Source organism: Melospiza georgiana, chromosome 6 (assembly GCF_028018845.1).
Source record: "Melospiza georgiana isolate bMelGeo1 chromosome 6, bMelGeo1.pri, whole genome shotgun sequence".
In the NCBI taxonomy this organism is placed as follows: domain Eukaryota; kingdom Metazoa; phylum Chordata; class Aves; order Passeriformes; family Passerellidae; genus Melospiza; species Melospiza georgiana.
The window spans coordinates 23,412,801-23,439,627 of NC_080435.1; the positions used below are offsets into that span (position 1 = coordinate 23,412,801).

The following is a 26,827-nucleotide window of genomic DNA, read 5'->3' on the forward strand; positions in this document are numbered from 1 at the left end:
CAGAGGTTGTTTCTAATGTTACAGATTTTTGCTAAGAGCTTGCCCTGGAGAAAAGCAAATTAAAGAATCTTGTTTCATTTTTAGCAAAGAAATCTTAAGGGTGTAGTTTGTTTTCAAATGGACTCTTGAACCCCTTATATTAGTCTTCCTCACTGGTTTTAATGCTCTGCTTATAAATGAATTCCCATTTTCAGGGTGAGCTGGTGAAACATTACCTGTATTCTGGGCAGCAGGTGGACAGATGAAAAAGGGAAACTATTATTTTCCTCCAGATGTCTTGTTTATTGGGGGCAAGGAGAGCAGGGAGGTGGAAATGCTTTTCAGAGGGGTGATACATCATTGCCCTGGTGGATAATGCACTTTTTGTGTTTCCTGAGCAGCCCAGCAGTGGGATGCTGCTGCTGCAGCGCAGGGAGGAAATTCTGCTATTCACAGGAGTGGCTGTCCTCAGGTGCTCCCTCCCCCAGAGCAGATTGCTCAGCGCTGGGAAGGACAGACAGCCCAGACAGCCCCAGACCTCGCCAAGAGTTGTGAGTGCCTCGGGGTGGGAAGGGTCTGTGAGCCTGATCAGCAGGGAGGAGCACGCACCTGGGGACAGAGGGGCTGCAGGTGCTGCTGGAGCTTGGCTGTGCCACCACCTCCAGCTTCTCTCTCTGTGTTTTCAACTGTGCTTTTAATGCTGCCACTGACCTGGGGAAAAAAATATATTTATATATATAACTATATAAAAATATATTATAATATATATATAATATACATATGATAAAAATTATAAATATGTATTATATATTTTCTATTGTGATGATACGATATAATATAATATAATGTAATATAATATAATATAATATAATATAATATAATATAATATAATATAATATAATATAATATAATATAATATAATATAATATAATATAATATAATATAATATAATATATACTATACGTACCATAACATAATGATATAAATGTTTAAATTTTTTGAGGTTAGCCTGTGTGCAAAAATCTCTGCAAATTGTTCCTAAAACAGTGACTGCTGTGTCTAAAGTCTAAGTAACCTTGAACCCAAACTTGCATTTAATCATTCTGTGTCTGAGAAAGAGAACTGTTAAATATTACTGAACTTTTCCTCATTAAACAGGTGTTGAGTTTATTAGCATGTGTCTTATTAGCTGGCTAATAAATGCAGGTGATACTGATTATTTAATGAGAAGCTTTACCTCTACCAAGATGTTTTAAAGTATTCATTTTGATAGATGTTTTAGTGTTCAGTTCTGAATATAAAAAATCCTTCAGTTGAACTCTAATGAGTTGAACTACACCCTCGTTCATGTATTTGGAGAGTCAGTGAGGTTTTCGATCAACACCCTGTTGATAGAACTGGAAGACTGAAATGTATCATAAATATTCTTGTTCAAAACTAAATATTTAGAATTTTTTGAAGTGCTGACCTTACTTTGGAGGATGCTGCAACTCATCACATTTAAAAGTTAAGTGGAAATACTTAAGTTAATCAGCCAAGCAATTCAGAAAGTTCTTGCAAGGCTGTTTTGATCCAATTTAAGATGTATTACTGAATCTTTTAAAGGTAAAGAATCAGTAAATACTTGATTATCCTTCTTTTGGATTGACCTGAGTTACAAATAAGGCAACATGTAAAATCTACCATCAGATCTGCTCAGAATCAAACGTTATTAAGAATTTTCCTTAAAAAACACTGTCCAGTTTCTTAGGTTGTGTTATATGGAAACAATATTGATGAAGTGTTTCATATGTCATTAAGCACATGTAATTTTGGGATTCTCCCAGTGTTTTCCAGTACAACTATAAGCAGGGATAAATTTCAAGTTGTCGTGTCATTTATGAGGAACAAGCTTGAAAAGGCCTCCAATAGTCCAAGATGTTGGTAGAATAGAAGGAAAATAGTTGGCAGCAGGATCACAGGTACTGCCATGCACACAGGGAACAGGATCTGGGCTTCCTAACAGGATTCACCCTGACAAGGATTTTCCCTTAATAATCCTCCTGTTTCAGATGGCTCAAACAGATTACTCGGGCACTGAAATGGGTATGCTTAAAATACCACTTATCCCTGATGGCTGGAATCCTGTTCTGGAAAGCATTTGGGGGAACAGTGGTTGTTTTGTGTTTTAAACGAGAACTTGGAGCTTAACTCTGAAAAAACCTTTTATAGTGCAGACTCTGGAGTTTGCAGCCTGTCACTAAGGAGCAGATTTATGGTTTGATTTTCAGCTCTCACTTCAAAGCACAGAGAAACCACACTGACCACAACAACAGAAAGTTTTGAATGGAAATCAATCAGCTTGAAGTGATTAATGCCTGAATATTATATAATTCCCAGGCTGGCATGCCCACACCCAGCCCTATCAGGTTTGGCAGACACAGACTGGGATGACCAAGACTGTTGGGTCACTAAAAGGTTGTGATTGGCTTGAAAAGTAGTTTGAACTACAGGTGTGAATTTAAACTGCTACAGTCCCTGTCATTCTCTTTTTTTGTTTTTTTAATCCATTCTAACTTCATACCTTTAGAGTAAATTAAATTTGTCCATTTAGTCTCCTGTAGTCAAGCTTTAAGGTAAAGGTTGCAAATATGTCGCTTGAAGGAGCATGAAAATAAGGAACCCATTTCACTCACCCCCTAAAATATGTGAGAGTTTATGAGAGTTTAATGTTTTCCCAAACACATATGAAGAGTTATGATATAACATTATTGCTATTCATAAATGTAAGAGACCAATGATCTCCTGGAAACTGGTTGTTTTTCTGGGGCTATTTTCTGCATTTTTGTTGAAATGTGGCTGCTTCAAAGCATTACGACACTTAAAATTGCATCACTGCTGATAAAAGATACTTTTACAGGTTTAATTTTAAAGGTACACTGTTTTTAAAGGGCTTTTTGTTTGTTTTTATTTTTTGGGGTTTTTTTGAGGAAAGTCTTGATCTTGCAGAGATACATTTAAAAGGTTTTTTCTGAAACCTGCAGTATATAATGTGTTTTTCCTCCTGTGATGTGTGTACTTACCATGTATATTTGAAGTATTCATTTTTGATGCCCTAAATCAGGTTTTACCTTATTTTGCAATATTAATTTTGCTTACATGATCAGACTTTCACATGAATATGAAAACACCAATGATTTGTATTGATTTTTCTCTTCCTTGTTGGTTTTTTTTCCCTGATTTTCTTGCTGAGCTATTCTAAAGTAAAAAAAGTAAAAGATACCCTATAGGCCATCTTCCAAATGTGCATAATACATGACCTGGTGCTTAATGTTTTTCAGCATCTCAGAAACAAGAACATATTCTGAATTTTGATTAAATGCATTTGATGAGCCATCTAATGGTTTGATGACAATGTTTAAGTCAGGGTTTCTTGAAGTTAATATATTGTGTTGCACAAATCAATTCATTCCATTAGTATCCTAAAACCCCAAGCATCTGTTTGGAAGCTCAATAAATTGGACTGCCCTGGTATCTTTATCGGGGATATCAATATTCAAAAGCCTTCCTACATCCTGAACGTGCTGATTGCACCTTTTTCCTTACAGAAAATCAATTACCCTTCCCTACAGCAGCAGAATTTTAAAAAGATACAACCCAAACTTGAATCTCACTCTCTGATTTGATGTCTGGATGCTCTGTGTGTGTACAGCTCTTGTGTGGGCCTTGTTTAAATTCAGGATAAGGTCACCACCATGCACCTGTTACTGTGCAAAAGCTTTCCTACATTTCCTAACAGCCAATATCATCAAGGGTGCCAGGGCTTTGGAGGAGTTTCTCTTGGCTGTCAGACTGGGCTCAAATTTTCCAGAGAGCCATCCCTAGTGAGGTGTTTTTCTTTGACTTGGTCCCACATTCCTGGCTCACCAAAATTCAGGATTAGCATCCTTCTCTCCCAGCCTTGTTCTGAGTGCTGCCAGAGCCTGTGCTCTGATCCTGTCGGCTGCCAGCCAAAAATCACTTTTTTCCAAGTAAATCAAAATTAATATGTATGGGTAGCAAGAGCAGACAGGACCTTCCCTGACTAGGAAATGGTGGGGAACAGTGAATGTCTGTGTTGTGCTGTTTGGGGATGCACACAGGGTCTGCCAGAAATGTTCTTAGGACAGCCGGAATGGAGAGATTGGAGCATGCAAGGAGTGACAGATGTGGGATGAGGAATTGGTGAATCTGACTCCATGTTCTTAGAAGGCTAATTTAATATTTTATGATATTATATTATCTTAAAGAATGCTGTACTAATCTATACTAAAGAATAGAGAAAGGATACAGACAGAAGGTTGAACTACTTAAAAACTCATGACTGACTCCTCAGAGTCCCAACACAGCTGGATGGTGATTGTCATCAAGTAAAAACAATTCACATGCTGGATAAACAATCTCCAAACCACATTCCAAAGCAGCAAAGCACACGAGAAGCAATCAGATAATTATTATTTTCATTTTTCTCTGAGGCTTCTCAGCTTCCCAGGAGAAGAATCCTGGGCAAGGGGATTTTTCCAGAAAATGTGACAGTGACAAAGGGATGTCCGTGAATAAAAGCCCCCTGGCTGAGGACGTCACCCTTCTGCTTCTCTCACGCACACAGCGATGGAGATGCCCCTCAGCTGGTGTGTAACGTGGGCTCTGAGCTGCGTTTTCGGGAGCTGTCCCTGCATTCAGGAGGTGGTCACTAGATGGCATCTTTGGGTATAGAATTTAGGGAAAAAAATCTTCTCTAACATTTCATTTGTGCTCAGCCTCGTTTCAGTTCACTCTTATTTCTGCCTGGGTATAAAAACCTAAGAAAGGACATGCCCAGGCAGCAGGAGACAATGGGGAAGGAAACTTTTTCTGTATTTTTTTGTATTTTCTGAGCAGTGGGGTTTCTCTTGAATTCTATTATGTGTAAACATTTTGCAATACTTTTCTAGGTAATATTTGTGGAAATTCTTGGATTATGCATGAATGCAGATCTAGGAATCTGTCATTTGTGGGGTTTTTTTTCCACACTCCTTACAGATGATGGTCAATCACTTGGAAATATTCCAGATAAAATCATACCTTGAAAACACTTAAAACTGAAAGCAACCATTCATCAGATACCAGCAAGGATTTCCAGGTTAAAACCAAAACAACTTCTGCAGCAAAGAAGAATGTGTCCAGCACTCTAATCCTTACATATTAAGATACCTTTTTATATTTTTACATAGGAAAACATAAAAGCTGCCATCCAAATTCTCTTGATTTGAAGGTAATATTGATCTCTTTCCTAAAACCAGCTGAAGGTGAGGGTAATTCAGTAGGTGGCAGTCCTCTTAAACCAAAGAAGATACAGCGTGACTATCAGAGATGGGATGTGAATGCAACAAAGTGTTTATTAAACATTTCCATGTCATCCAAAGTCAGGATGGCTTGCATTTTTATTTAGAGTCCTCCAAGCTATTGACACTTTATTTTTCCTATCTGTAGCTGTTCTGTAAAATCGTAATAATAACTTTCTAAATGTATTTGAGAAAAGTTCTTCTTGCAGACTTCTCCCAAGTGCTTGTCTGTGTGTCTAGAGCTTGTTTTGTTTCTTTTTCTTTTTTATTTTCTTGCTTCTCACACAACAGGAAGGATCTGTCACTCACACATTACCCAGTGTTTTCGTCTGAATTCCTTATAGGATGATCCTTAGAACAGGAATCACTGTTCTCACTCAATAAATGGCCTGTGCTGTTAAAAATCTCCTCTTGCACTCTTCCCAAAGAAGTTGAATCGTTTGGCAATGGTGTCAGCTGCCTGTTTCCCTTTCCCTTGGATTTGTATCCATGATGCTCCTTGTCAGCAGCATGAGAGACCTCCCATTGATTCAGTTCTCTCGTTTGTCATAGCAGGGAACAGATGCTGGTTTTTTATCTTACCTACAGGGCAGATTTGTTACCCCATCAGTGTGCAAATTTAGGCACACAGTTTGTGGTGATTGGGAGTGGGGCTGGGCTGAGTTTTCATCCCTAAATTGGCTGCAGCTGTGAGCAGCAGGTGAGCAGCACTGACTGCCATGAGCCAGGGAGTGCCCAGGGGCACTGAGCAACCTCAAAGGGAGCAGAGGGCACACAGGGGCAGGGCATCAACAGGAGGGGATGAAAGGTTGAGGCTACGGAACAGGAAGGGCAGACCCCTGCAGCCTTCTCAGGTGAGAGGATGTTACTCTGGATGGGCAGGACCTGGAGCCTTCTGCTGTGGTGAGGTGTTACTCTGGGTGGGTTGATGCTTTCTGAAATTGTGTGGTGATACTCTGTGTATCATGGGTGTCTCAACTGTGACATGCAAACTATTTGAAAAGTAATAGCACAAAAATACGTTCATTTAAAATAAAATAAGCCAGAGCTTTATTGGTGTAGAAGAGTGTGAGTTCTAAACCCGTTAAATATAACTCCTGTTGCCTTCTTCCCTCCTGTTTGCTTCACTCCCAGCCCCTTTCAAGGAGCCTACGATCACTCCCCCTTGTGTGAATGGAGTGCACTTGGAGACACTTTTTTAAAAATAAAGCCAAGGGAGTTGCTTGTTTTCCTGAAACACAGAAGGTGTCAGAGGCAAAAAGCTCTGATAAGCTGCTTAAGGTGCTCTAACAGTGTTAGTGGACACACAGGGGCTCAAGTATGGGCAGGTTGAAGGGAGATTTTGATAACATTCAGGATTTTTTGACAGTGACTGTGGCTTGTCCTTCTCCCATGTCTTTGGAGAAAATGTGGCAAAAATACAACTATTTCCAAGCAGCCACTGAGGATGAGGCCAAAGAATGTCTGGGAGAAATGAGTAAATGTTGAATAAATGTCTTATACCAGAGGGATGGTGTAAAAGTGAGAATTCACATGAACTTTGCTGCTGCAGTTGTTTCCAACAGCTTCTGTGTGTGAAGGTGTGAGTGGATGACTTCTGTGGGTTTTACCCAGTTATAGATTGTATATGTGTGACAAATCATGGAAGAGATAATCAGAGAAAACTCTTGTGTGCTGGGAAGCACTCAGAGCAAATCTGTATTGTAGTGGTGTAAAATAAACAGTTGTGTGTTATTTTTTTTATAGTCTTGTCCACTAGGAATAAATATGTTTTTAAATGTAGTAGGATTCCATCACTTTGCATAATGTACTGGAAATACAGTCAGTGGAGTAGAAATAATTAAATGAAAAGAGAGTGGTTGATGGCCCTTTAATCTTTTTATGTGCAACATAAATGCCAAAGTAAAGTACACAACTCTAATAGCTACTTAATGGCCATGCAGGATGTTGTGCAGTGGGCAAATAACTCTGCAAATGAAGAGCTGCTGCAGAAATCCTTTAAAAAAGTGTGGAAGAAAGTGACACAAGCTTTGACTGGGTGAAACCATGAAACAGATTGGAATGGGATATCACCTTATCACTGCTGTGCTTGACTGGGCAGAAATAACACAAAATCACCTTCTATTATCTTGGGAATGTCTTTGACATCTCTGGTGATCAAAGGCATCATTTTGGGCTTCCCAGTGTCTGTAACCTCGCTTGTGATCAGGGGAGGAATCACATTCTGAGGTTGTGTCTGTGGCTGCAGCTGCAGAATGCAGAGCTGAATAAATCTTGAGCTAAATTCTGCTTCCAGATTGATGTGTGGTTATGACAGGAGATCTCATCATCTCTAATTGCTGTTGCTTATTCCAAGTGGTTCTTGCTGCTTCAGGATATTGAGAATGCCAAAAGTTAGGTCTGCTTGGTAGTTTGCTAAAACGTCTTTAGTAAATGCCTTTACAGAGGAGGGCAGCTTGAAATGGTGATTTGTGCAGTGGAGCAAAAATTCCAGTGAGCAAAATTTTGATCAAAGTTTAGTTTGGAAAAGTATTTCTTAGCTCTGATAATGGAAGGAAAGAAAATAGATCCATAAGTATAGTTTCAAAAATAGAACCAAAATAAAACAGGAGAGACTTTGGCCTGGGAAGTGTCCTCTGGGATTTTTCATCAATCAAAAATATACATTTAAATTACATTCAATTTATATAATTTAGAGGGTGCTTTTCTCCTCTCTAAATTTTGTACTTTCCCCAAAGCTGATGAAGCCTTTATTTTTTTTCTTTCTCTGCTTTCTAATCTCCTGACTTTTTGGCTGAAGAAGTCCCTTTCATTAGATCCCTAATTATGTATTCAGGAAACTCCTCATTTCTCTGATTTTTTTGGCTAATGACCACCCTGCTTCGCTTTATCTCAATGCAAAACGTATCGTGGCATTTATTCCTCCAGGAATAAAGCAGATGGCATTTAGCACAACATCTGGGGGAAAAAGAACCCCTCAGATCTTTAAAGTGTTTTTAGTAAAGTAAACACTGTTAAAATGGATTGAGGGTTTTACCTATAATACCCCTGTGTGGAAGGCAGGTTGTTTTAGTTCCTACCTATTTTGAGTGTTTTGTATCTAGAGACAGGATTAGAAATTGATGTGTGCCAGCAGTATTTCAGTTTATGACATTTTGTGGAGAAAAATCTTCAAAAAATAAAAAAATCAGTGTTATTCATATTTTGGTTCTGGGAGGAGCACCCTGATTCCCAGTACTGAAAACACCTCAGTGGAGCTGGGCTGCTGCTGTCAACACACAACATTGCAATTGATTTTTGTGATTACAGGCCAACAAAGCAAATCAAAATACATCTAAAGCTGGCAGAACTGCAGTTAACTCTAAATCCCACACTGTGAATAGCAAATCTACCTTTATCTGCCACATTCCTGTTACCCACTTCTAGATGAGGCCTCTTCTTTTAAACAATATCTTCTTAAAATTTTGACATTATAATGTTCTTGAGGTGACAAGTTGTCAAGTTCAAGTTATGTGATGAGGAAGGAGATTATCTAAAAGCAGTTTTGTCCATTTTCTCCTGAAATGGTGGTGGTGTATTACAATAAATTGAGGTGCCCTAGCAGTCCTGTGAAGAGTAATTAGACAGTGATGCATGAAAGAGTGATTGTTTAACCAGTGGGAACTTCCTGTGTCCAAAGAACTCTTCAAGCTGTGCAAGTCATTGTCACTGGGAGGTGATTATGTCTTGTGCTGTCTGTGTGCAGGATTAGGGTAAATAATGAAATGGGATTTTTTAATGATATATTTGGAGGATTAGATTTGCATGGCCTCTTTGTGGATTAAGTTTGGATATGCTGAGATGCAATTTATATGTGAGAAGGAGATAAAGGAGAGGGAGCAGGGGGAGAAGGTGGGAGTGTGATTATCAAGCACAGAGAGATGGCTAATCCAGGTGGGCTTAATACACTCAATTACATTTTTAGAAAGGAATAAACCTGCTAAGTAGAGATCTCAATTAAGTGCATCCCATCTTTGAGACACTTTTTGGTTTTGGTTTTTTTTTTTTTTTTTGCAAAACAAAAATTCTCAAATTAAAAATCTCTCCCACTTCTCTTTATTTGCCTTTTTCCATTCAAATCTGAGAGGTCACAAAGTCCACAATACAAAGGCTTCTATCAGGTCAAGGCTGTATTTTTACATTTTCACTTTGCAGGTTTGAGAGTGATTTTGGGAGGTTTTGTATGTCAGTTGAGAGGTTCAAGCTTTTTACATAATTTCTCTTTAAATAGCACCCAGACTATTTGATTTCTTCAGTTATAACATTTTACAAATCTCATAAGTACAAAGATGCAGCATGATTCCTTTTTTCTTATTAGTTTATAGGCATTAAGCTGGGCACATAATGGAGTTTCAGGAATATGTCAGTCTTAGGAGAATTCATTTCCATATCACCACTTGCTTCCAAGAATTAGTAATTTAGGCTTGCGGAAAACATCTAGAAATTACAAGTTTATTTTGCCATTCCTGCTTTTGTAACCTTTGGGCACCTTGGAAATGGGTTTTGACATTTCTGTAACAATCAAACAAATGTACATTTTTATCATTGAATTTACAAGCTTAAAGCTCAGGTGCTTTTTCAGCTGCATGACTTTAATCCAGGTTTATTGCCTGCCTTTGGTGTTTGCTGGGTCTCTGGGAGGCTGTTTGCACTCGCTGTGCCTCAGGTACCTCATTCTCTGAATTGCAAAGCTTTTCTGAGGAGAAATTTCATGAATGTTGACCCTCAGCAATAATCTGGTCTTTTATGTGATCCATTTCAGGGTTGATTTTCAATTCTATTTAGGCAATTTCATCCTAATTGCATGATTTGAATTTTGATTAATTTTTGTAACACTTGCATTACTAGAAGTGCATGTTCGGATATTATTCAAAAAATGTGTAATATACTAAGTTTTTTAAACCTTCACTGGATTTGGGGGAAAACAAGACAAACCACCCTTCAATTTAAGCAGTGCACAATTAAAAGCCATCTAATTTTCTAGTGATCCATTCATGAGAGTTTCAAAGTGTATTATAAATAAAACTTCTTCAGTTTCTGTCATAGAAGAACTCAAAAATCTTAACTTTGAAAGCAATTTTACTGTCACATGTAAAATAAATCCTTAATCTAGAGTCAACTAAGTGGTGAAAAATGAAACTTGAAAGGGCCTGGCTTGAGGTGTAGATAAAAGATTGTCAGATTTGAAAAGGAAGACCTACTTTCTGCTCCTTTTTGTGAAGACTTCAGCAGATGAAGAAAAGGCATTAGGTGAAATTGTAAGAACTAACAAACCAGAAGCTAACAGAAAGGATAATATATATACATATACACATATATTTCAGGCTGATTTTTAGTATGATCTTTTAGTGTTCTTAATGTCTACTTATGTCTCCTCCCCTTTTTGCCTGCCTTGTTTTGGTTTTTACAGTCTATGAATTTGAATCTAATTAATTAGACTTTATTTCCAGTGGTGGCTTGGTGTCAGCAAGGAGAACCCCAGGAAGGTAAAACCCTCAGTTCTCAGACTCCTGAGTGCTTCCTTTAGTAGATGTTCCCAGTATAGATGGAGAGTGCTCAGCTGCAGTCTAGAAATACCACATTAATCATTTGAGAGGCCTTTTCCTGCACAAGTGTGTTTCCTCCTCCTCAGTTTCTCCTGTTTGAGGTCTAATTGCAATGTCTGTTGGCAGAAATTGCATTAATTTCAAGTAGATTTGGCACGGGGGTTGCCCATGGCCGGTGTACACACAGGTAGCACAGACAGCCCATCTCCAGTGTGTGCTCCAGACTTTGGAGCAGCCAATGTTCATTCATTATATGGAATGCCAACCACTTGGGAGACATTTTCTGCAAAATGTGACACAGTAAAGCAGAATTTGACAAAATTGTCATTAGAATTTGAAAGCTGTATTTTTTTCAGTGTTTTATCGGCTCATTATTCAAAAGTAAGGGGGACTGGAAAAATAACAGGGTGGTAACACCAAGTTCAGATAGTCTGAAATAACTCTAAAAACATTTGTTCAGAATCACTAGCACAGTCCCTGTTCCACAGCTTTTGAAATTTTCTTGTGGGATGTGAGGTAGGAATAGGTTGAGTCCAAAGCAGTGGGAATGGGGCTTGGGAAGGGTCTGGAGTATCAGAAGTGCCTGAGGGAGCTTGGTGAGGGGGGGATGGTTAAAGCTGGGGAAAAGGAGTCTCCAGGGGGACCTTCTGGCCCCCACAGGAGGGGACAGCCAGGTGGGATCAGGATCTGCTCCCAGGGAACAGGGACAGGACAAGAAGAAACAGCCTCAAGTAGTGCCAGGGGAGGTTCAGTTTGGATATTAGGAAGAATTTATTCATGGGAAGAGTTTCCAGGCATTGGAACATTGGTACTGGAGCCCGAGATATTTAACAGCCACATGGATGTGGCACCTGGGGACAGACATGGCTTAGTGGTGGCCTTGGCAGTGCTGGGATAACAGTTTTACTCAGTGATCTCAGAGGGCCTTTCCAACCATAATGATTCCATGATCCTGTAGCTCTATGATCAGTAGAGACCCAGCTGTGCCTGAGCTGTGTGCTGTGGTTGCACATGGATGTCTGCTATTGTATTGATCAGAAATTATATTCACATCAATTGTTTTAAGGCTCATTAGCCCTTTAATGCAGATCAAAGCTTTCACTGGCTTATTACTCATCAGAATGACTCAAGTGAAGTCTCTTTGACCAGAGAGAAGTTTTCAGGTCCTGTGGATTTTCATGGCAAAACAAATGTGTGGCATCACCTCTGTTTGTGTTTTGCAACATTTACTGTCTGACTTCATTGTGTGCTTGTTACGTGAGAAGTATTTTCACTGCATTTTCTGGGGGTTTTTTTTGTCCCTCTCATAAGCAGCAAAAGAGTGGGTTTAAAAAAATATATAAAGCAGTATTGTTTTTAGAACTCTGCAACAAAATATAGAAATGATAGCTGTGGCACATTTCTAATAGCTGGGCTGAATCATATTCTGTTCCTCTAATGGCATGCGTAATTGCTCCAGGTTTTCAGGCGTCCTTCAGCCGCACTTATTTAGATTAGTGACTGATGCATTTCCATGGAAACTTGCAGCAGGGAAAAAAAAAACCCTCCTGGTACAGCATGGAGCTGAAGGGATGTGGGCTTTGAGCCTGGTGTAAAATAAGGCTTGCTTGCTTGTGGTCAGCTTGGTTTGGGGTTTTTGTTGCAAAGGGCGTTTTGTGTAGCAGCAATGTTTTGTGTAGCAATCTGGAGCACTTGTCAAATCCTGCATTCCTTGATAGGCTTCAACTTTTTGACTGTGGTTGAAGGAGTACATTTTGAAATGAAGTGTCTGGGTGTTTTTCTCTGTGAGGATGTAGAAGCACCCAAACCCCAGGTAAGCTGGTGAGAAACTGGCTGGAAAGTCCAAGTCCAAGAATGAAGCTCATTTTGGAGGTGTTGTGCAGAGCTTTAATGAAGGATCACTGAGTTTTGAAGTGCTAGTGGCAGGAATGGAAAGGTTTTATAGGACCTCCATCAAATTACATTTTCCATGGAAAACATAATTGCTTCTAAAGACTTTGCACAGTACTGTTGCTTTCCTCAATATCTGGTGCAATCTTTATACGCACTGCCTAACATATAATATCTGATTTTTAGTGCTTTCTTAGAAAACTTGATTCTCAGCATTCTCAGCAATTTTTTTCTAATTTCCAGCAGTGTTTAAGGTTGCAACATGGATTTTCAAATGCATTCATTTAAAGTAATTGCCCTTATGTGTCTACACAATGCTGTAAGGACAAGTGTGTACCATCCTTTTTAAAAGGTAGGAATATTCTTGGATTTGGCACCTTTCCTGCTGCAATCATCCTAATTATTTGGAGTACTGATGTAGGTTCTCTAGGAGTAAGCTCTCAAACCAATGGTAATAGCTTCTTCTATTTGAAAATTAATTATCCTGTGGCCTGGCTCTGAATCATGTGTTCCTTGGCAGTTATCAATGCAAAGTACCTCTAACCATATCTATAAATGATTTTGATTTTTTATACATGTTATTTATTTTATTACATCTATACCTAACCATATCTGTATGTTCTGATACAGCACCACAAGTTCAGTTGCTAAAGTCTGGTACTCCTGCTAAAAGTGATGTGGTGTTTTTAAGTAATTTTTCTTTTGCATTTTTGGATTTTTAGTTGAATGTTGTATTTTAGACGCTTGCAACAGCATGGCAAGGCAGGAATTCTTCCTGGTGAGCAGGGCACTTCCACATCCACAGTTCCCTGTTCCACCCTCATCTTCCCCTCCCTGGTCCTGTGTAAACCTGGGTATCAGATTGCTCAGCACCATCCTGCTCTGAGCTATTTGTTTGCTGTGATTGGAGTTATACCATTAAATTAGAAGTTATTCTGAGGCCCTTACAGTGGAAGTTGTGAAGTGTTCCTCTGTTGTTGGGTTTGGTCATTTTCACTGTGCTATCCACAGTGAAAATCAGATTGAGGAGTCCACATGCACAATCAAGGCAGAGGAAAAACAAGAGGTGAAAAAGATGGTGAGGTTCTAGGAACTTCCCACGTATTTCCCATGTTCAGCAGCTTCTTATGTATTCAAAATTTTATCTATTATTGAAGGCAGAGAATTTGACAGATCATTGATCCTGAGTACAGCTGGTGAAGATTTAGACTTGAATGGAGCTTCTTGTAAGGGAGGAAATTGAGGGGAAACATTTGTATCACCATTGATGATAAAAGTCCATAATAACTCTTGCTGAAACTTGCTGTACATGAAAATTAATGATTTTTGAAATTGAATAGAAGAATGGCTTTCCAGGGCCTGTTTTTCCTTACTCAGCCCAAAATAATTCCCCATCTGTTCTTTCCAACTCAGAGTGCTCAATGACCTTCTCCCAAGCAGTTGGTTGTCTTTGTGGGGCTGTAAACACGTCTCAGGTAGGAACAATCCCTGTCATGCTGAGCAGACCACAGCTCCTGCCACACAAGCAACTGCAGAGCTCCTTCACAAACCTCTGATGGAATTTCCCTAAATTTAATGCAAACTCTCTGTCAAGGCAAAGTCATTAAGCCAGGTTTCACCTGGCACCTGCCCTTTGCTACAGGCCATCATTCTGGGTTATGCTGCTGCCATCAGTAAGAACACTGATATTTGCAGGCAATATTTGAATTATTTGCTGGGAGGATGAAAAATGTGAAATACGGTGTTATGATTAAAAACATTCATACCCTGAGTCAGCTCTGAGGAGCTGGAACATTACACCACCTGAGCTTTGTAAGTGAACAAACCACCCTGACCTTCAGGATAAATAACATTTGCAACAGATGATAGTGCCAGCAGGCAGCTCATCAAGACTTCTTTGTTCTCCCTGAATCTGAAAAACAAGATGCCTTTATTTATGTGTGCAGGAGCACTTTGGGGTTGACATGGAGAGCTGGTTCTTATGAGGCAGATACACATATTGTCAGGCCACAAGTTTTGGCCTGACTTGGTAAAAGCTGGGTATTTCAGCAAAGATCAAACTAGGTGCACGTGGACCAAAGCCATATTCAGCTGCTAGAAACTCTAAGGCCAACATCCAGCTTTTTATGAGCTCTTCACTCTTTTGCTTTAAGATGCATTTAACTCTGTAAAGCAAAGAGGGGGAAAAATCTGTCCTCTGCCGATGAATTTCCTGTTACGAGACCACCCAGGGCTGTGTCTGTGCCTGTCCCAGACAGAGTGGCTTAATCCTTTGCAGTAGCTGAGGCCATGGGCACAGAGCTGCCATGGATGGGTTGGAAATGAGAGGCAGAGGGAGTGGAGACCCTCAGAAACCCAACAGTAGAACTCAGGGTGAGATCATGCAACCATTACCACGTTTTGAAAATATTCTGCAAAGTAGGGAAGAGCTGCAGAATCCCACAATTGTACTAAGAGCTGGTAAAGTTGTTAGGCCAGTAAGAAGCAAATGCTTGCACAACTACTTGCTGGGGTTTTATTTTTCAGGTGTAAGTAAGCTTTTTTTTTTAATGAAAGGGAAAACTGATGACATGGGGAACACTGTTCTTCCGTAACTGCCTCTCCAGCAGGTCCAGGTTGCATTTTTCAGTTTTAAGGTTTCCCTTGCAAACAAACTTGCTGATTCACTCCATTGATCAGCCATTTCAGCATCCTTTGTGGGTAAAAGAATTCACTGTATTCCAGCTAATCTTCCTCTAAGGATGAAGGAGGGAATCAACACTGTCTTCCTTTCTTTTTCTGAAAATAAGATTTAGTAGGGGGGGGGAAAAAAAGGAAAGGCAGAAGAATGTCCAACGACTTGCTATTCCACTCAAGTTGTCCTTGAGACATTTTTATGCTTATTCTCAAATCTGAAAAACTTCAAAAACCACATAAGATTTGCTATTTCTTGGCTTTAACTGAAAAAAAAAATTGGTTGAAAACATCACATCAACTGAACACTAGGACTTAAAAAAAAACCCCCAAAACATTCACAAACTGAAAGAGAAGAAAGTGAGCCATGAATTAAAGGTTTTCATTAATTTACCATTTTTAATGCCTTCATCATATGCTTCTTTTCTCTTGGTCCTCACAGTTTATCCTTTCAAATGAAGCATCAATGTTTTTACCACCAATTTTCAAAGATGTGAAAAAGATAATTGTAGTTTCTTCTGAATTCTTGGGTATAATTCTTGGGTATCTACATACCTGCAGATCTCACTTTCATGAGTTTTTATAACCCTTTATAAGAATCAATGATCAAACAGGTAATAGGGAAAATCTCCATTTCTATTTCTTCATCCCATTTTTGGGACATTTTTTAGAATCCATAATTTGGCTCTGTGTGATTTGGAGGACGATCCCTGAACTTTGTCTTTCCTATGGCTCAAATGAAATGCTCAAAGAAAGCAATAAGAAATGTCTTGTAAAACAATTATATCATAGGCTGGAAAAATCTTCTAACTTATCACCATTTTAATTTACCATATCTAATAGACAATGTATTCTCCATTTTCTGACGAGAAACAGGAATAAGCAAAAGTAATCTCACCCCTAAGGAGTTTCAGCTGGGCCAATTATCAAAGATTAGGAGCAGGCCTGACTTTAACAGGCCACAGCTGTAAGCAATGAGAAGAAGAGTGCTATAAAAGAGTGGGGTGGCTGGGTGAGAGGGGAACTGGAGTCAGTTGGCTGCTTTGTGAAGAAGGAGGAGTGAGTGCTCTGAGGAGCTGCCCATGAGAAACACCAAGAAGGTGTGAAACTTTTGTGTTAAGGAGACAGCAGTATGGAACCCCTGCAATAAGATGGCAACATACTTGGGATAGAATAATTCGTGCTCTTCTTAGTGGTGTTTTCAATCCCATGAAGTTTTTCTCGTGGCCAAGTTTGGATCAATTTAAGGAAAAACTCTTAAGATAGGGGCCCTGTGTTGTTGCAAACCAGCACAAGTGTCCTTGAATAGTGAATATCTGCTGATTTTATTATTAGACAGCTTTCCTCATCTTTGAAAAACTCCTGGTCTAACCCCCAGCATAAATGGCTGGGAAAGGGTTTTTCCCCCAGGAAGGGGAAGGTGCAGAGAGAGGGCCTTTAACTCTGCCAGTGTTTTGGGTGTTGTACCTGCAGAGAGCATCTATAAATGTCTGTTGGGAGTGAAACATCTCCCAGGGCTGTCACTGGGGAAGAGGGAAGGCAGAAGGAAAAGCTGCATGTTTTGAGGTGGGGATAAAAATGCCAGTGGTATCTGGGGAGAGCCTGCTGCTCTCTTGCCTCCTGGTATCACAGCACAAATTATGGCTGTTGCACTCCTGTTTCCTCTGTTCATCCTGTGGCCATGCTGGTGGCTCAGAACCTTTCCTAGAGTGCTGGCAGCTCTGGCAGCATCCCTGCTGGCAGAGCATTCTGCGCGGTTTCCTTGGAAACACGGCGCTGAAATGCCCTGCGAGGAGCAGCAGGGAGGGGACAAGGAGTGGAGACAGTTGCTTGGGGATTTTTCCCCCTCTGTGGGAAATCAGGACTCTTGGATAACTAACTAATATGATTAAGTAGAAACTGTTTATTGTTTATATTTTGTACTTGTTTATACATTCTAACTTTACTGCACACGCTGATCATGCATCTCTTGACTGATGTCTCTATCTTGTTCACGTGTTCTGCATGCACTTCTTCAATCACAGAGTATGTGATTGGTTTCAGTCCAGCTGTTTCACAGCTCTCTGTTGTCTAGTTCTCTGTCTCTCTTATCTAGTTCTTCTGGTCTTGGTATTCTGTTTCTCAGCCTCTTCTTTCTTAATTTAGCACAATTCATGTCTTAGTAACCTTGATGAATTCCAGAGAGTGTTGATGAGAATAGCTAGGAAGGGTTTGCTGGGGCACACAGTGGCCTAGACCTTGTCAATACATTGCTACACCCCTCCTAGTGCTTTACCTTCCAAAGCAATATCAAATATGTGAGCAGCCTAGTCCAAGCAGGAGTGTCAGGGTGGGAGTCGGGCTGGCTGCTAGAACAGGCTCACAATTGTGATGTGGGCTGAAATAGGGCATGAGTGGCCTAATAGGAGTGGTTTAGAGTCCAAAATTTATTTCTTGCTCTTCATAGCAGTGATCTTTCAGCTTTTGATAATGTCTGCAAGATCTCTTGGAGTCCTGTGGTCACTTATGAGACTGACAGAGAATCTACACAAAGTCCTATGTTTATTTGGAGGAAAGCCCTCACTGCTTTTGAGGTAGAGAAAGGAGGAAATGTTTTCCACCTGCACTTTCTCAGTGCTCACCCCTCTTTGAACTCTATAAATTACATTTTGGAAGGGCAGGGTTTGAGCCTGTTGCTTACTGAGATGTCTGCAACAATAAATGATTCTAATAAAGCAACAGCTGGAGCTTTATTATTTTGCCACTATTGCCAAGGGCACACAGCTTATTTCTGCTGCAGTTCCACAGGCTTCAATGGAAAATGGACCAGGAAAAAAAATGTTGTGTTCTCATGGTATTTACTCTGGTAAAATATGGGCTTCTCAAGAGATGTAAAAATTTCAAGTGATATCCCAACGTTTCTGTCTTTTGTCAGTGTAAAGGAAACTGGACTATTTTTGCAAACCCTGGTATTTTGTTCTACCTCTTAGAAAAACTTTTTGAACTGATCCAACTTGATGTAGTGACTTTTCATCTGTGGTGACAGATATTTCTCTCAGTAAGAATGCAGTATTATTGAAATAATTGACTTTATTAAAATAAAACTGCTAAGTAATGTGTTTGTAGACCTTCATGTCCATATCTTCTTGCTCGTCTTTCTAATCTGTCTGCAACCAAGTATAAGAAGAAATCCTCAAAAGATTCTATGGGTAAAAGCTTCTTAAATAATGATAGGGTTGTCAGTGCTAGGTGGTCCTTACTTGCTTCAAAGCATTCTGATAAATAGTTCTGGCCTTAAGAAAACCTGGGACATAAGAATGGGTACAAATCCAGGGAAACCTGGAGCTAACCCCTTGGTGCAAATATATCTATAACAGTGTTACTGTGCTATATTTGGCTTGAATTCAGAACAGCATTTGTTAGGCATTTGCCTATGGGTTCTTTGTGTTCTTTTGTCAAGTCAGAGAATGGAATCCTTTTCCTTTTTCAGTCCCAGTTCATTCTGATGGCAGATTTCTGGTCCTCCCCCCTGCTCCTGGGTGTCTGTGCTTGTGCTGTGTAATAGGGCAGCCTGGGACCTGTGTGAGGTGAGGGAAAGAGGGTAATTAGGGAGCTTAACACAGCAGCCTGGGAAGCTGCCACTTAGCCTCGAGTTCAGCACCTTGCAAGGCTTCTGTTTTCCCAAATAATCCCTGACTGCACCCGGAGGAGTGGGGGGAAGCAGAGGGGAGCAGACCCAAGCTGCAGCTGAGAGTGCTGGCTCTGCAGTCCTGAGGAGCTGAACAAAGCTCTCTGTCTTGCTGTGCCTTCCCATCCCTCCCACCCACTTTGTGTTCCTTATAGCACTGAAATATCATGCTATAGAAAACAGATTCTGCAGGGGGAACATCTGGCTCCTTAAGGCTCAAGCAGTTGCTTTAAGATTTCAAAATGTTCTTTATCATAATTTATTTCTTGTAATAATTTATGATGGACTTCTGAGAACAGGCCAGGGGGAAACTCAAAGTGGACTCCAGGTTTATGATTTTTAGAGTGGCATGAAAAAAAGAATGTTGCTTACTGGGGAACAGACTGCAATTTGTGCAGTAGGAGCAGGAATTTTGGGTAAGGGAAAGGCCTTTTAGGCAGAAAATACAGGTTGTAGGTGAGTGACAAAGGGACAAAATAAACTAAACTATCAAGTAGAGTTCATATTATAATAGGAATTTTCTCCCTCTCTGGCCATCCTGTAGGATGGAGGCTGGCTGGTCTCCACATAATATATACAAATGTAAATATTTTTGGTTTTTTGTAGTACTGCTTTTCTTGGGCCTTGCCAATTGGTGCACAGCTCTGAAGAAACAACTTTCGTACTCTTTTAGCCAGCTGCAACCTTCAAGTGCATATCCAGCTGGAATTTCTCTGTATTATGGATGTATTTGTATTTATGCCTCCAGCTGGGGGCATGCTCCAGTTACATGTCAGCTGCACTGGTTACAGCATGGAAATAGGCATTTTTCCCACCCTTCCTCCCAAGGTCTGCCTCCCAGGACTTTCTCCTGCTCTTTGGCTGTGTTCAAAGCCCTTCCATCCTGCTCTGAGGTTCTTTTTCTCTCTGCAGGCTTGCCCTTGGTCATTAGACAGCACCAATCTCAGTCATTTGTACCACCCTTAAAAGCTGTGCCACAGAGGTGCTGTGCCTTGGGGGCTCTGGCTGGCCTGGAGAATCAATAAAATCTGTTGGGATTGTGTCAGGCTGTCCTTCCATGGAGAGTCCCCCAGCTGTGCAGATGAGACTTTGATGGTCATAATCTAAACCAGAAAATTTCCCATCTGATTTCTGATGTCTCTTTGCCAAACCAAAGGTGATTTCATTGGAGGACCAGACTGTAGTTAGGCAAAAAATATTGATTTGCATATTCTGGCTATTTTCCCAACCTTTCTGACATCTATTGCAGATTTTTCTTCTTTCTTTCTTTCTTCTTCTATTTTGCCTCTTAGCTATAAAAGACCCAAATGTTGGACACAGAAGTTTTTGCTACTGAGAATGTGAGTGGAGCTTTAAAACTTGTGAATGATGTGATTCATGATCTCCAAGAAGTTCTCCTTATTCACTTGATGTGTCTGATGCCATAAAAGAATATCTCCAAAGCCAACATTTTTTTCCAAAATGCCTTGAAACTAGATTTATTCACTGTGTTGGAATATAAAGAAATACAGAAGTATTGAAAATTCTTTTTTCTCTGTGCAGAAACGCGAGCAGATAGAACAAAGAAGCTGTTTAGACACTACACTGTTGGATCCTATGACAGCTTTGATGCTTCAAGGTAAGAATTCTTCCTTTTGGTTGCATTCTGTTTACAAAACCTTCCCTGGTTTTATTTAATTGTTACTTTTGGTTTAGGCTTTGGAGGGGAAGAGGGAAGCAGATCACTAAACAGAACTTCTGAGGGTACCATTTTACTTTTAAATAGGTTTTTATTGCAGTTTTCTTTGTTCATATGGGATGGGTGTAGAAAATTCGGGAGCAGTGAAGTCATGAGTTTCACTGTTTTGTTTTGGGAGTGGTGAAAGAGATTTGTTGTTCTGAACAGTAACTTTGGAAGCTGAGTAGAACTGAAGCTGCTGGAAATGAGAAATCAGATTATTTGTGGAGAATTCATGATTTTAAGCAGGTTCTTCTCCCCCATGGATATACCTTGAACATACAGGTGACTGCTGGTAGAAAGGATGATCTTCAAAACACAAAACCTCAGTTAGCTTTTGTTGTCTTCTTGAGGAAGTTTTGGTGGCACACTGAAATTATCATGCTTTTCTCCTGAGTGCCCAATTGCAGTTTGGGTTTGGTTTTTTTGCTTGTTTGCAAGGAAACCACATTTACTGTAGGAGAAAATCTCTGAAATGTGTAAAGCAATGACAGAGTTTCATGTGACACAATACTAAATAAAATAAAAATATGGTAACTGTTGGTTTTGTTCTATGATCTTAGACTTTGTTCTGAGGTTCAGACATAGCTTCTATGTGAGTTGGAGAATTTGGGGAGGGAGTTCCCAGCTGGACATGATGTGATTGACTGGGGGAGTCTGATGGTGGCAAAGTTGTCAAGAGAAGCCCATGCTCTGAGACCAGCTTTGCAGAGCAGACTCAGTGGTTACCAGGGACATCTGTAGTGAGAGGAGCTGGCTTTTTGCAAGGTTCTTTGTGTGATCATTAGCCTACAAAATCCATATCCTTGTCTCTGTATTTCATTGTGAATGGATAGGGTTGTTCCTGCAAAAGAGAGAAGCTGTATCTGCTGCATGTTGCCTCAGAGATATGAAATAATTCTACTTGGAAACCTCCTGCTACTTTCTAACAAAATATTTTTTTCATTAGAAAATGTCAATTCCATCAAAACCTTCCTTTCCACCTTTTTTTTTGGGGGGGTGGGGGTTGTTGGTTTATTTCTGTATTGTTTTGAGGTTTTTTCCAAAGGTATTGGGTTTGTCCAGTGCAACAGGAAAGCTCTCAAAAAATGTATCTTACCTGATTCAGGACTGAGCAGGAGAGATAATCAGGAAAAAATGAACTTTTGTACAGCCTTATATAAATTAGTTATGAAGTGTGTCTGCAGTTGATATCTATTAATTGTCTGAGTAGAGAGAGGGGCAGCAGCAGAGTTCTCCTGACAAGGTTGGGAAGAAAACTCTCCTTGAGTTTCCACAGAGAATCCAAGACCCAGTGGATCCATTTGGGAGGGTAATAGTGGAAATTGAGAGGAAAAGGTAGGAGAAGGCAGAATTGATATGAAATTCTAAGAAATACAGTGGAAAAGTAGACTTGTTTAAGACATTTTTTCAGTAGAGAATGGTAAATCTAGGCTTTTTGTAAAGTAACACCAGGAAAACTAAAGAAACCAATAACACACCAAGTTGTGTTTCAAGTACCTGACTGAGGCTGCAAATCAGCTTTTTGTACCTCTGAATGGTGATTTCACTAGTGCTTGTGCATTGCTGCTAAAGCAAGAAGAATTTGCATTTCAGAACCGGTCTGGAGATTAATGTCTCTTGGTAGTACATCCAGATTTAATTCCTCGCAAGGGCTTCTTCAGGGAGGGGAATTATTCAAAGAGGCAAACAAGGTGTGAAAGTGAGAGCGATTTTTGATATTGCCAGATTTGTATTGCTTTGATTACTTTCTCTGTTACCGTTTCATATCAAAGTCGGGGAAGAATACGTTAGAACAGATTTAATGCTGGCAGCAAAGGTTTCACAAACATTTGTCAGAAGGCAATTGTGCCTCTGCGCTAAGAACAGCTCTGAATCCAAAGTACCAACAAAGCTGATCCAGTTCCTTTCCAGAGACTGTGTGGGGGAGTGAGGGGAAGTGTCTGCTCCCTTCTCCCTTTCCTTCTCCCTCCCAAAGGGCAAAAATTGCTGAGTAGAAACACTCTGTTCAGAAATCTATATTAATGGGCTTATTCACATGCAGGAAAATACATTGTACGTGGTATTTTTCATCTTGAGGAAAATGTGCAGCTTGAGTAATGGAGGTTCATTAAATCCTATTTCAGCTTTGCATAAGAGATCAGTTATCCATACATTAACTTTGGGAAAATGGAGAGGATGCTTAGTAATGTGGAGAAAGGCACTGAGACTTGCTTGCCCGTGCAAATAGTCACTAAATATCATACAAATATAATGTATTATTTGAAACTACTAGGTCTGATGTATTATCTGTTTTAAATGCTGATGACATGCCCTCAAAAGGGAAGAATTTCTTCTTAATGTCTATCCTCTTTCAGTTTAAATCCTCACTCCTTGTCCTAAAGAGCAGAAACTGCTCCTGAAACTGCACGGAGATAATGCAGAACTGCTCTGCCACATCTCTGAGGTTCTCTATCTTCCCTGCATTTGTCAGCAGTTAATTCAAATGAAATTATTTGTAGGGTGTAAATAAGTTAATTTATCAAGGTTGAATTCCAGTTTAATAATAGAAAGTATTGCTTAGAGTGGCTAGATAAGGCATAGAATGGATTTTTGAATTAAAAAATATTAAATTATTTTTTAAAAACTTAAAGCTAAGGTAAACCTTTAGAAATTACCATTTTTTATCTGCTTTTTAACTGAAGTGAGGGAATTGATTAATTCTTTCAAGATGGGACAGTGGATTGTTCAGTCAGGAAAATATGTGGAATTAATTAGTTGTTAATTTCAAATATAAAATGTTATCACCCTTTTAAATGGAAAGAGACTGTTAATACAGTGATAACTTAGTTTTATACTCTGGAGACATAAATTATATGAGACATAGTGTGGTGCTATATAAAAGTGATAAATTTGGTGTGGTGGAAAACATGATCCATTGTCCCCATGAATTTGGGAACTTTAGGACAAGACAGTGGAAACTTTTCCTGCTGCATTCATTGCATCATCTCCCACCCCCAGCAGAACAGGGCAGCAGGAAAAGTCAATACACAACTGAATGCCAACACCAGTGTAATCAAATCTGCACATGAATGGGAGGTCTCCTGCCTGTTCTGTGTCTTTCCCCGCAGAGTTACTGACTTTCACAGGGGGGGTTTCTCCAGACTCTTTAACTGGTTCCACCCCTGCATGGCAGAAGTGTTCCTGGTGCCTTTCTTTGACGTCCCGTGGCTCCAGCAGCATTCAGGAGCTCACAGGAGAGGATGTGATGACAAATAACCTTTCCCAAAGGTTGGTTGCCACCACATTAATGACAGGACCAAATTGATTTGCCTTATGGTTTTTGTTCTGTTTTTGTGGAGGAAGACCAAGAGGAAAACAGGATGGTGTAATCTGTAAGAAAACTTAATTAATGGCTTGCTTCATTCATCCTACTGTCCCTACTTAGAGTCAGGTGGCAACATCCATGTCCCACGAGTGTAGAAGCTGACAGGAGCAGCTCTTCAAAAGCCAATTTACATACAAACACCTAATGAAAAATGGAGATTCTTCTCAGAAGTTCTTTCCAGGCCATTCTCTGTTGCTGTTGTCATCTATGCTGTTGGATAGAGCAGCATAAGATTTATTCCTGAGCAGCTCAGAGAGACTCCTTGGCACAGCTGAAGCTGTCTGCCCCTGCAACTCAGCATGCTGTAGAGAGCTTGGTTATATTTTTAATTTTTTAGCCCACAGAATGTGCCTGTTGGATACCTTTGTCCCAAAGTTGTGATGTAAGTGGGGCTGTCTTGGTGGTTTAAGCATTAGGTGTGTTACACATCTGTTTTAGTGGGAGCTTTCAGTCCTATGCAGAAATACTTTCATCTGGTTTCATGTGGATATTTCACATAAATAATCCTCCCTCTGGAGAAATGCAGTTGCTCATCTCTTTAAATATAGATTTTAAAATAACAAAATATAGATTTAAAACAGATGGAAAGTTTTAGTGGAATTCTGGCCGTTGCAAGTGGTGAGGAATGTAAAACTGATGGGGAGCAAAGGGATTTTCTCCTTGGTTATGGTGGCCCTGTGTCCCTGGGGTGGGGAATTTGGCTTATGTGCTTGCTGAGTGCTGCTTGCCTAGCAGCAATCCACCAAATCCTGGCAAATAGATCCTTACAAACATTGAGAGAGAAGGTATAAGAGCTGTTGTTATATTTTATATCCTGCTTCCCACATTTTCATGTTGGTTCTGCCCAGGTAGAACAGTGAGAGCAGTGTTGTTACATGGAAAATAAATGGGATTGTCTGAATTGGAGTAAGAACTAGATGATATGGGACTGGAACTGAATGGTCCTTAAGGTCCCTTTCAACCCAAACCATTCTAGCATTTTGTGAACTGCTATTTTGTTTGTTTTCTGTTGGATATCACCAGTTCCATTGTACTAATGTTTCCTGGGATGTTTGTACTGTTCAGGAGATCTCTTGAAGGAAATGGGAATAAGGAGATTAAAATGGTGCTGCTCACTCTTAACAATAAATCCACAATCTGGGATTGACACATTGATAATAAGTGGAAAGTGATTTTACAGCTGATTTTACCTGCAGGCATGTATTTTAAACATAGTCCTTGGTTTCCTCTGGTGGAAATAAGTAAAACCAGCAGCATTTAACTTTTTTACCTATACACATAGCTCAGTTTTTGCCTAGAAAATGGTAACAAAAATATCTGAGTATGCTCATCATTGTAATTAAATATAATCCTGTGAGAGAGTGATGTGGTTACATCTGAAAGCTCTCTGAAATTTTAATAATTTAAAATCTCTGCAGATGTGATATCATGGTTCTTTTGGGCACAGAGAATGGTCAGCACCAACCAAATTGTAGGGGGAAAAAGTATGTAAAATGTTTTGTGTGCATGTAATCTCACCTTGATGCCTAAAGTTATTTTGTTGGACTTGCCTGTTGTCTGTTCTGAATTAATTAATTAACTGTGAGTATAACAGCCTGACAGCACTGAGCTGCTCTTAATATGAGGCAGAAAGTCAAGGGCAGCTCAATTTTAATACCTTGTGCCTCATTGACTTGAAGAGGATAATTTGATGCAATTTGAAGAATTGCATATGTATTTAAGCAATAATTAACGCATTGTGGCCTCTATGGAGCAGGTGGAGATGTAAAATGTGAAGTTTTTAATTTACAATTATTCAGTTTCTGATGGAAATTCCTTTGGTTGCTAATAAACAACTTTGCACTTTGCCTCCCCTGCTGCTATGTGATGCCACGATGGAGCTTTTTGTGCTGGTGGCTACAGCAAATATTGAAAGGAATTGCTGAAATAGGAGGCAAAAAGGGTGTGTGTGTGTGTGTGCATCTGAATTGTGGTGCCTCTCCATCTAAACCTGTACTGTAATTGCACTATTAAGGTCTAATACAATTATGGTAAGATGCAAAACACTACCGTGAGTGATAAAAGTTTCCATTAGCTTCTAAGTGCATTTTTAAGTTGTTTGCAGCCTTAACAGTGAAGTTTGCTCAACCCACTTCAGTAAGATTCCAGCTTTTAACAGCTAATGGTTTGGTAACTAATGACTAAAATGTATTTTCTGGGCTAGATGTTTGCCTAAATTTTTAGCGATAAGTGTTAGCAAAGAGAGCTCAAGAGCTGAGGGGGGAAAAAATATACAGCCTTTTCCAAATGTAGAATTAGAATGCTCTTTCTGAAAAACTTTCAGGATCTACCTTTAGTGCTAGTCCAGACTTAACTGTGTGCCTGGGGTAGAGAAGCTGCTGCTTGCAAGGGCTGGGATTTGGGGGCTGTGCCATTTCCTGCACAGCAATTGGTACTCCAGGCTCAGCAGGATTTCCTCTGCAACTCCTCCGGCCGGATGCTGGAGGACAGCATGGATTTAAATGTCACCACTGAAAGCAGCAGCCTGTGTCCTGTGCATGAGGGGGAATAAAGTGGATTTTATTCTTTAAATTAGAATAGAGAAAATGAAAGAAAAGAAAAGAAAAA

The 26,827-nt window shown here is 39.8% G+C and overlaps 1 protein-coding gene across 3 annotated transcripts in view; it reads left to right on the forward strand.

Annotated features, from left to right (window-relative positions):
* Nucleotides 1-26,827, forward strand: part of SHANK2 (SH3 and multiple ankyrin repeat domains 2) — a 247,483-nt gene that overhangs the window by 95,698 nt on the left and 124,958 nt on the right. For all 3 annotated transcript variants that reach the window (XM_058026177.1, XM_058026178.1, XM_058026179.1), the window contains one exon: nucleotides 20,679-20,754. In XM_058026177.1, coding sequence (XP_057882160.1) covers nucleotides 20,679-20,754 — 76 coding nt within the window. The remainder of the gene's footprint in view (nucleotides 1-20,678; nucleotides 20,755-26,827) is intronic.